Below are 11,096 nucleotides of genomic sequence, written 5' to 3' on the forward strand. Positions count from 1 at the left end.
ATCATGAACCAAACACACCAAGACAGTCGTGAAGAGGGCACGACAACACCTTTTCCCCCTCAGGAGACTGAAAAGATTTGGCATTGGTCCTATTGGTCTAGAGCAGCGATGTTTTGGGGCTGTTGCTGGGCAACACAGACTTTCAACTCCCTCCAAAGATTTTCTATGGGGTTGAGATCTGGAGACTGGCTAGGCCACTCCAGGACCTTGCAATGCTTCTTACGAAGCCACTCCTTCGTTGCCTGGGTGGTGTGTTTGGGATCATTGTCATGCTGAAAGACCCAGCCATGTTTCATCTTCAAAAAAATCCCATTCATTCTTTCCTTTACACGGATCAGTCGTCCTGGTCCCTTTGCAGAAAAACAACCCCAAAACATGATGATTCCACCCCCATGCTTCACAGTAGGTATGGTGTTCTTTGGATGCAACTCAGCATTCTTTGTCCTCCAAACACAACGAGTTGAGTTTTTTCCAAAAGGTTCTATTTTGGTTTCATCTGACCATATGACATTCTCCCAATCTTCTTCTGGATCATCCAAATGCTCTCTAGCAAACTTCAGATGGGACTGGACATGTACTGGCTTAAGCAGGGACACACATCTGGCACTGCAGGATTTGAGTCCATGGCGGCGTAGTGTGTTACTGATGGTAGGCTTTGTTACTTTGGTCCCAGCTCTCTGCAGGTCATTCACTAGGTCCCCCCGTGTGGTTCTGGTATTTTTGCTCACCGTTCATGTGATCATTTTGACCCCACGGGGTGAGATCTTGCGTGGAGCCCCAGATCGAGGGAGATTATCAGTGGTCTTGTATGTCTTCCATTTCCTAATCATTGCTCCCACAGTTGATTTCTTCAAACCAAGCTGCTTACCTATTGCAGATTCAGTCTTCCCAGCCTGGTGCAGGTCTACAATTTTTATTCGGGTGTCCTTTGACAGCTCTTTGGTCTTGGCCATAGTGGAGTTTGGAGTGTGACTGTTTGAGGTTGTGGACAGGTGTCTTTTATACTGATAACAAGTTCAAACAGGTGTCATTAATACAGGTAACGAGTGGAGGACAGAGGAGCCTCTTAAAGAAGAAGTTACAGGTCTGTGAGAGACAGAAATCTTGCTTGTTTGTAGGTGACCAAATACTTATTTTCCACCATAATTTGCAAATAAATTCATAAAAAATCCTACAATGTGATTTTCAGGATTTTTTTTCTCTCACCTTTTTAAGTGGGAGAACTTGCACAATTGGTGGCTGACTAAATACTTTTTTGCCCCACTGTATGTGTGACCTTTAGCTACAAGCAACTCTGGACAGTGATACAGGCCGTGCAAGCTTTTACTCCAGCCTAGCATGCCTCATTCAATCTACACCATGATAAATTGGTGTAGTTAGATCTGGGCTGAAACAAAAGCCTGCACACACTGCTGCTCTTCCGAAAGCCAAAATTGGCCACTTCTGAGCTGAGACCACACTCACCAACTACACTGTTGTTTTCTGGTGAATATAGCATATCTAATAAGGTGAAGTATCATACAAACTCATTCATAGAATCTACCCTGTAAAGACCTTTATTTAAAATAGCTATTGATAACAAATGTGTACTTTGTGGTTGTGACCCAGAAACTCTTGACCATTTATTTTAAGACGGCTTTTATGTCAGAAGTTTTTGTAGTGAGTTAATAGTTGTTTATTTTCAAATAAAATCTTCTAATGTTAATCTGAGAGACTCTGGTGTTATGTTTTATTTTGATCCAAATGATATGGACCCTGATTTAACTTTCATTGTTCATGTGTTTATTTTTCATGGAAGATTCTTTATCCATAAGATAAAGTGTGCAGAGACCAAACCCCTCTTAACATTATTTAAGATAATTTCAAAATAATATTTCAATTCTATCAGTAAATGTAAAAACAAAAATGCAAAACACACCATAAAACTTTTAGACAAATTAAAAATGCATTTGATATGTAATACCCCTGTCTGTTAGTTTTATGTACTCTTGTTTGTATATTTCTGTTTTTGTATTTGTTGTGTTCATAATAAAAATGAAAAATACTCACCAAGTTTACTGCCCCGCCTAGTGGAGAAAGGGGATCACTGCAAATACAAGGACTGCCAGACCTGTACCAGTCATTCCAACATATTCCTTCAGCTGCTCTAAAGCATACTGGGCTAATTGTTAATGTTCATATTTATTACACAATATTCTACCTATCATCTTGTGTTGATCATTATTCTTTCAGTTGTTTGTATTTGTAAAGTGTAAGTTCCTAGTTCAATGCGCTGATAGATGTGTTTACTATTAGTGCTGATTAGTGTGAAATCAACAGATATATATTTTTGATAATGAGTTTGTGTTGTTTGGGTGTATACGAAACCAGCTCTGGACTAGAAGAATTCTCCCTAAATCTCAGATTAGAGGAGAGGAAAGATTGAGAGCAAGAGAATTCTAATGAGAGGGGAGGACAAGGGGTGGAGGAGAAGAAGGAGGAGGGGATGGAGAGAGAAGGAGGGGAAAGGAGAGAGGACAAAATATTCAAAACAAAGGACGCTTTTGGACGACAGGAAAAGTTGTGAGTATGAAAACATTGTGTTCTTTTCTTAATTTTGAAGACTATAAAGACATTAGTAGCACTGCACTACTGTATATAGAATGTTTACAATAAATAACATGAAGTACATATACAAAAGATGTATAGAGAAACTAAACTACATTTTACTGCAAAAAAACTAACTTTTCATGAAGTCATCCTAATAGAATACTGTTTGTAAACTTCGGTCATGGATGACAATATGTCATTCAGACCTAATGTATTTTAGAAAGCTATGTGCCCTGGCATACAAGAGTGTATAAATGAGTCAAAGCAAGTTCAATCAATTTAACGTATTCAGGGTAAGATGCTGGTAAAGGACGAACGGGGTGTTAAACATAGAGTGACAAAACTGTTCGGACGCTTTAGAACATTCTTAATAAGGTTTAAGAAAAGAGACGTGTATGAAAAGAGTGTGTATGAGAAAGGAGGAGTAGAGGGGTGCTCAGATAGGGCACAAAAACACATTCCTTTGTGAGAACTCATGTCTTGGACTCCAAACTCACACTGACACATCACAAGAGGAATGATGCAGGGAGAAAGCTGAGGTAGTGTGTGTGTGAGAAAGAGAGTTAGAGAGAGAGGATTAAAACAGCACCCTGATTCCAACTGCTTGATTAATACTGATACTACCAACAGCACATATACTGATACTATCAACAGCAAATTAATTACTTAAAAATCATACAATGTGATTTTCTGGATTTTTTTAGATTCCGTCTCTCACAGTTGAAGTGTACCTATGATAACAATTACAGACCTCTACATGCTTTGTAAGTAGGAAAATCGGCAAAATCGGCAGTGTATCAAATACTTGTTCTCCCCACTGTATACTGATACCACCAGCAGCACATATACTGATACTATCAACAGCACATACACTGATAATATCAACCCCACATATACTGATAATATCAACAGCACATACACTGATAATATCAACCCCACATACACTGATACTATCAACAGCACATATACTGATACTATTAACAGCACATATACTGATACTATCAATAGCACATATACTGATACTATCAACAGCACATATACTGATACTATCAACAGCACATATACTGATACTATCAACAGCACATACACTGATACTATCAACAGCACATACACTGATACTATTAACAGCACATATACTGATACTATTAACAGCACATATACTGATAATATCAACAGCACATATACTGATACTATTAACAGCACATATACTGATAATATCAACAGCACATACACTGATAATATCAACCCCACATATACTGATACTATTAACAGCACATATACTGATACTATTAACAGCACATATACTGATACTATCAACAGCACATATACTGATAATATCAACAGCACATATACTGATACTATTAACAGCACATATACTGATAATATCAACAGCACATATACTGATAATATCAATAGCACATATACTGATACTATCAATAGCACATATACTGATACTATCAACAGCACATACACTGATACTATTAACAGCACATATACTGATACTATTAACAGCACATATACTGATAATATCAACAGCACATATACTGATACTATTAACAGCACATATACTGATAATATCAACAGCACATACACTGATAATATCAACCCCACATATACTGATACTATTAACAGCACATATACTGATACTATTAACAGCACATATACTGATACTATCAACAGCACATATACTGATAATATCAACAGCACATATACTGATACTATTAACAGCACATATACTGATAATATCAACAGCACATACACTGATAATATCAACCCCACATATACTGATACTATTAACAGCACATATACTGATACTATTAACAGCACATATACTGATAATATCAACCCCACATATACTGATACTATTAACAGCACATATACTGATACTATTAACAGCACATATACTGATACTATTAACAGCACATATACTGATAATATCAACAGCACATATACTGATACTATTAACAGCACATATACTGATAATATCAACAGCACATACACTGATAATATCAACCCCACATATACTGATACTATTAACAGCACATATACTGATACTATTAACAGCACATATACTGATACTATCAATAGCACATATACTGATAATATCAACAGCACATATACTGTATCAAGCTCATTTACCTGGATTTCATGAGGTGCATATTTCCTACAACTGCCTTAGAGAAGAGTATACATTGCATTAGAAACAGCAGAGGTAGGGCCAGGGGCAGAGCAGAAGGAAGACGGAGGAAATCTAAAGTGTGAATTGAAACATTAAACTATTTTCCTTTTTGGGCTTTTGTGGGTCCTGTTTCCTTCAGCTCGTAAACATCCAGCTCTTACAAGGATGGGCACTCTTCCAATCACCCTGCTCCTCTGTGGTTTCCACGGTAACCCCTGACAAACACAACACACAAATCATCACCTTCAATTAGGTTTGAGTCCATCTCTGTTTGTTTTAACTCCATAAAAGACTCCCCTCATATGGTTTTCTGTTCCACAGCCCTCACAGCTGTAGCCCAAGCCCCGCAGGCTGGTAATAATGCCCTCTATTCAATGGTCACACATTATTTCAACAGACATTAAGTTGCATGATACGGTTGAAGTCGGAAGTTTACATATATCTTAGCCAAATACATTTAAATTCAGTTTTTCACAATTTCTGACAATTAATCCAAGTAAAGATTCCCTGTCTTAGGTCAGTTAGGATCACCACTTTATTTTAAGAATGTGAAATGTCAGAATAATAGTTATTATTTCAGCTTTTATTTATTTCATCACATTCCCAGTGGGTCAGAAGTTTACATACTCAATTAGTATTTGGTAGCATTGCCTTTAAATAGTTGAACTTGGGTCAAACGTTTCGGTAGCCTTCCACAAGCTTCCCATAATAAGTTGGGTGAATTTTGGCCCATTCCTCCTGACAGTCAGGTTTGTTGGCCTCCTTGCTCGCACATGCTTTTTCAGTTCTGCCCATTGATTTTCTATAGGATTGAGGTCAGGGCTTTGTGATGGCCACTCCAATACCTTGACTTTGCTGTCCTTAAGCCATTTTGACACGACTTTGGAAGTTTTCTTGGGGTCATTGTGTCACACCCAGACCATAGAGAGCCTGTTTTATTCACTATTTTGGTTAGGTCGGGGTGTGACTGGGGGGGGGTGTTCCTATCTAGGTTGTTTAGTTCTATGTGGCCTGGTATGGTTCCCAATCAGAGGCAGCTGTTTATTGTTGTCTCTGATTGGGGATCATATTTAGGCAGCCATTTCCCCACAATGTTTTGTGGGATCTTGTTTTTGTGTTGTTGCCTTTGAGCACTTCATTTACATCACGTTCGGTGTTTCTTTATTTTGTATTGTTCTAAGTTCCACTTCAATAAATGTGTGGAACCCAAATCACGCAGCGCTTTGGTCCGAGTATGCTTCCAACGACGATCATGACACATTGTCCATTTGGAAGACCCATTTGCAACCAAGCTTTAACTTCCTTACTGATGTCTTGAGATGTTGCTTCAATATATCAACAATTTTCCTTCCTCCTGATGCCATCTATTTTGTGAAGTGCATCAGTCCCTCCTGCAGCAAAGCACCCCCACAACATGACGCTGCCACCCCCGTGCTTCACGGTTGGGATGGTGTTCTTCGGCTTGCAAGCCTCCCCCTTTTTCCTCCAAACATAACAATGGTCATTATGGCCAAACAATCCTATTTTTGTTTCATCAGACCAGAGGAAATTTCTCCAAAAAGTACGATCTTTGTCCCCATGTGCAATTGCAAACTGTAGTCTGGCTTTTTTATGGCGGTTTTGGAGCAGTGGCTTCTTCCTTGCTGAGCGGCCTTTCAGGTTATGTCGATATAGGACTCGTTTTACTGTGGATATAGATACTTTTGTACCTGTTTCCTCCAGCATCTTCACAAGGTCCTTTGCTGATGTTCTGGGATTGATGCGCACTTTTCGCACCCAAGTACGTTCATCTCAAGGAGACAGAACGCATCTCCTTCCTGAGCGGTATGAAGGCTGCGTGGTCCCATGGTGTTTATACTTGCGTACTATTGATTGTACTGATGAACGTGGTACCTTCAGGCGTTTGGAAATTGCTCCCAAGGATAAACCAGACTTGTGGAGGTCTACAATATTTTTTCTGAAGTCTTGGCTGATTTCTTTTGATTTTCCCATGAGTTTGAAGTTTGAAGGTAGGCCTTGAAATACATCTACAGGTACACCTCCAATAGATTCAAATGATGTCAATTAGCCTATCAGAAGCTTCTAAAGCCATGACATCCTTTCTGGAATTTTCCAAGCTGTTTAAAGGCACAGTCAATTTATTGTATGTAAACTTCTGACCCACTGGAATTGTGAAACAGTGAAATAATCTGTCTGTAAACAATTGTTGGAAAAATGACTTGTATCATGCACAAAGTAGATGTCCTAACCGACTTTCCAGAACTATAGTTTGTTAACAAGAAATTTGTGGAGTGGTTGAAAAACAAGTTTTAATGACTCGAACCTAAGTGTATGTAAACTTCCGACTTCAACAACATGTCTCTGTCTGTGAGTCATGCCGTGGGTAGAGGTCGTTCCCATGCTGGTTGTGTTGTTTCCCTGCTGGTAGTGGTGGAACTCCACAGAGGTGACTGGAATGAAGAGGAGGCTTTGGTGTCTGTCTCTACCCTACCGCCTGGTGAGTGAGGTGTCTGTCTCTACCCTACCGCCTGGTGAGTGAGGTGTCTGTCTCTACCCTACCGCCTGGTGAGTGAGGTGTCTGTCTCTACCCTACCACCTGGTGAGTGAGGTGTCTGTCGCTACCCTACCGCCTGGTGAGTGAGGTGTCTGTCTCTACCCTACCACCTGGTGAGTGAGGTGTCTGTCGCTACCCTACCGCCTGGTGAGTGAGGTGTCTGTCGCTACCCTACCACCTGGTGAGTGAGGTGTCTGTCGCTACCCTACCGCCTGGTGAGTGAGGTGTCTGTCTCTACACTACCGCCTGGTGAGTGAGGTGTCTGTCTCTACCCTACCGCCTGGTGAGTGAGGTGTCTGTCTCTACACTACCGCCTGGTGAGTGAGGTGTCTGTCTATACCCTACCGCCTGGTGAGTGAGGTGTCTGTCTCTACCCTAACCGCCTGGTGAGTGAGGTGTCTGTCTCTACCCTACCGCCTGGTGAGTGAGGTGTCTGTCTCTACCCTACCGCCTGGGGAGTGAGGTGTCTGTCTCTACCCTACCGCCTGGTGAGTGAGGTGTCTGTCTCTACCCTACCGCCTGGTGAGTGAGGTGTCTGTCTCTACCCTACCGCCTGGTGAGTGAGGTGTCTGTCTCTACCCTACCGCCTGGTGAGTGAGGTGTCTGTCTCTACCCTACCGCCTGGTGAGTGAGGTGTCTGTCTCTACACTACCGCCTGGGGAGTGAGGTGTCTGTCTCTACCCTACCGCCTGGTGAGTGAGGTGTCTGTCTCTACCCTACCGCCTGGTGAGTGAGGTGTCTGTCTCTACCCTACCGCCTGGTGAGTGAGGTGTCTGTCTCTATCCTACCGCCTGGTGAGTGAGGTGTCTGTCTCTATCCTACCGCCTGGTGAGTGAGGTGTCTGTCTCTATCCTACCGCCTGGTGAGTGAGGTGTCTGTCTCTACCCTACCGCCTGGGGAGTGAGGTGTCTGTCTCTACCCTACCGCCTGGGGAGTGAGGTGTCTGTCTCTACCCTACCGCCTGGTGAGTGAAGTGCATGTCTCTACCCTACCGCCTGGTGAGTGAGGTGTCTGTCTCTACCCTACCGCCTGGTGAGTGAGGTGTCTGTCTCTACCCTACCGCCTGGTGAGTGAGGTGTCTGTCTCTACCCTACCACCTGGTGAGTGAGGTGTCTGTCTCTACCCTATCACCTGGTGAGTGAGGTGTCTGTCTCTATCCTATCACCTGGTGAGTGAGGTGTATGTCTCTACCCTACCGCCTGGTGAGTGAGGTGTCTGTCTCTACCCTACCGCCTGGTGAGTGAGGTGTCTGTCTCTACCCTACCGCCTGGGGAGTGAGGTGTCTGTCTCTACCCTACCGCCTGGGGAGTGAGGTGTCTGTCTCTACCCTACCGCCTGGTGAGTGAGGTGTCTGTCTCTACCCTACCGCCTGGTGAGTGAAGTGCATGTCTCTACCCTACCGCCTGGTGAGTGAGGTGTCTGTCTCTACCCTACCGCCTGGTGAGTGAAGTGCATGTCTCTACCCTACCGCCTGGTGAGTGAGGTGTCTGTCTCTACCCTACCGCCTGGTGAGTGAGGTGTCTGTCTCTATCCTACCGCCTGGTGAGTGAGGTGTCTGTCTCTATCCTACCGCCTGGTGAGTGAGGTGTCTGTCTCTACCCTACCGCCTGGGGAGTGAGGTGTCTGTCTCTACCCTACCGCCTGGGGAGTGAGGTGTCTGTCTCTACCCTACCGCCTGGTGAGTGAAGTGCATGTCTCTACCCTACCGCCTGGTGAGTGAGGTGTCTGTCTCTACCCTACCGCCTGGTGAGTGAGGTGTCTGTCTCTATCCTACCACCTGGTGAGTGAGGTGTCTGTCTCTACCCTATCACCTGGTGAGTGAGGTGTCTGTCTCTATCCTATCACCTGGTGAGTGAGGTGTATGTCTCTACCCTACCGCCTGGTGAGTGAGGTGTCTGTCTCTACCCTACCACCTGGGGAGTGAGGTGTCTGTCTCTATCCTACCACCTGGTGAGTAAGGTGTCTGTCTCTACCCTACCGCCTGGTGAGTGAGGTGTCTGTCTCTACCCTACCACCTGGGGAGTGAGGTGTCTGTCTCTATCCTACCACCTGGTGAGTGAGGTGTCTGTCTCTACCCTACCACCTGGGGAGTGAGGTGCATGTCTCTACCCTACCGCGTTGTGAGTGAGGTGTCTGTCTCTACCCTACCGCCTGGTTACTAAGGTCTTCAATGTGGAACAGAAACATCACTAAACAATGTTAGGCCAGGGATGACCAGGGGTGTCCAGTGTTATCTAAACAACATCTTTATGTTGTGTGTATCCTCTGTGCTAGACTGTCGGGAAGAGACGTACCCCTGTACCAGGATGTACTCTGTCCACCGGCCCATCAAGAGATGCATCCACTCCCTCTGCCTTTACAGGTAAACTGCAACTACAGGTTCTCTCTCACAGGAAAACATAGACACACTCAGTGCCTTCTGGTCATGCAGTCAAAGTTCATTGGTTTCAACCTGAGAGCCTGTACAGAGAGGCATGTTTTTGAGACAGCAGCTGGGCTCTGATTATAGTGTAATGATGTCTGTCTCCTGGTTTGTCTCAGCCTCCCTCGTGTCTATGTGATCAACAAGGAGATATGTGTTAGAACTGTCTGCCAACAGGATGAGTACCTGAAGGGTAAGACAGTCCACCTGATAGCACTTCATTAGACCCGTTGTTAGGATTACAACAACATAACAATCTGAGTGCATGGAACACTTACTGGCTTTAGGACAGCAAGTACATCTGAGCCCACACATCCTCTCTCTCTTCTCTCCATCCCAGCTGAGCTCTGTAGGGAGCGGTCCGGCTGGCCCAAACGCTTCCAGAGGTCAACCACCAATAAGAAACGCTGTCGCAATCGCCATGGCAACCCCAAAACCTGGGAAAACAAGGCCTGATGGGCCCAAAATGGAGGAGTTAGAAGGAGGGGTGGAGGAGGAAGGAGAGAAGGGGAGAAGGAGGGGTGGAGGAGGAAGGAGAGAAGGAGTAGGAGGGAGGACACCCTTGGAGACAGAACACTGGGTTGTCTCCATAAAAAGACCCCAAAACACCATAAATTCACCGCTCAACACCTGGTGCTAGCCTGTGACTTAATAAACAACCACAACCACGCACGCACACATACACACACAAACAACATTGTTTTATATATATATATATATATAAAACACAGTCCACGTGACTCCAGTTAAGAACAGTCCGAGTCATATTTCTCAGTTCTTCTATTAGCCCTGTGTTTTAATAGAACTGTATGTGAATATCAGGGGAGAAATCACTCCCCACAGATTGGACCTGTGTTTTAATAGAACTGTATGTGAATATCAGGGGAGAAATCACTCCCCACAGATTGGACCTGTGTTTTAATAGAACTGTATGTGAATATCAGGGGAGAAATCACTCCCCACAGATTGGACCTGTGTTTTAATAGAACTGTATGTGAATATCAGGGGAGAAAACACTCCCCACAGATTGGACCTGTGTTTTAATAGAACTGTATGTGAATATCAGGGGAGAAATCACTCCCCACAGATTGGACCTGTGTTTTATTTGACACAGATCATGTTCTGTGCCATTGTGGGCTGTATAATACTGTTCAGATGGAACGCTGTTGAGTTCCTGTAGTTGTGTACTGTAGAGACAGTCTATCCACTCTGTCATTGCTGACACCTTATTGTAAAGCACTCTATCACAATCCAATACTACAAAGCAGTGCAATACTACCCAATAAAATGTCATTCATTGGTTTGTGTGGATCACTTTATTGATGTAGTCCAGTTTTTTTCCTCACGTAGAT

The 11,096-nt window shown here is 43.5% G+C and overlaps 1 protein-coding gene across 2 annotated transcripts; it reads left to right on the top strand.

Moving 5' to 3' along the window:
• Positions 1–2,454: 2,454 nt before the first annotated feature.
• Positions 2,455–11,043, top strand: LOC135521881 (microfibrillar-associated protein 5-like). Of its 2 annotated transcripts, XM_064947662.1 has the most exons (8): positions 2,467–2,562; positions 3,294–3,353; positions 4,908–4,976; positions 5,090–5,122; positions 7,197–7,265; positions 9,597–9,684; positions 9,864–9,937; positions 10,085–11,043. In XM_064947662.1, exons 2-8 carry the CDS (start codon positions 3,323–3,325, stop codon positions 10,198–10,200), a joined length of 480 nt encoding a protein of 159 aa, XP_064803734.1. In that variant the 5' UTR covers positions 2,467–2,562; positions 3,294–3,322; the 3' UTR covers positions 10,201–11,043. The 2 variants fall into 2 exon arrangements, with proteins under 2 accessions (XP_064803733.1, XP_064803734.1); XM_064947661.1 differs by lacking the exon at positions 3,294–3,353 and having other exon boundaries at positions 2,455–2,562.
• The last annotated feature ends 53 nt before the right edge of the window (positions 11,044–11,096 follow it).

The sequence above is a fragment of the Oncorhynchus masou genome, chromosome 30 (genome assembly GCF_036934945.1).
Source record: "Oncorhynchus masou masou isolate Uvic2021 chromosome 30, UVic_Omas_1.1, whole genome shotgun sequence".
Classification (NCBI taxonomy): Eukaryota; Metazoa; Chordata; class Actinopteri; order Salmoniformes; family Salmonidae; genus Oncorhynchus; species Oncorhynchus masou.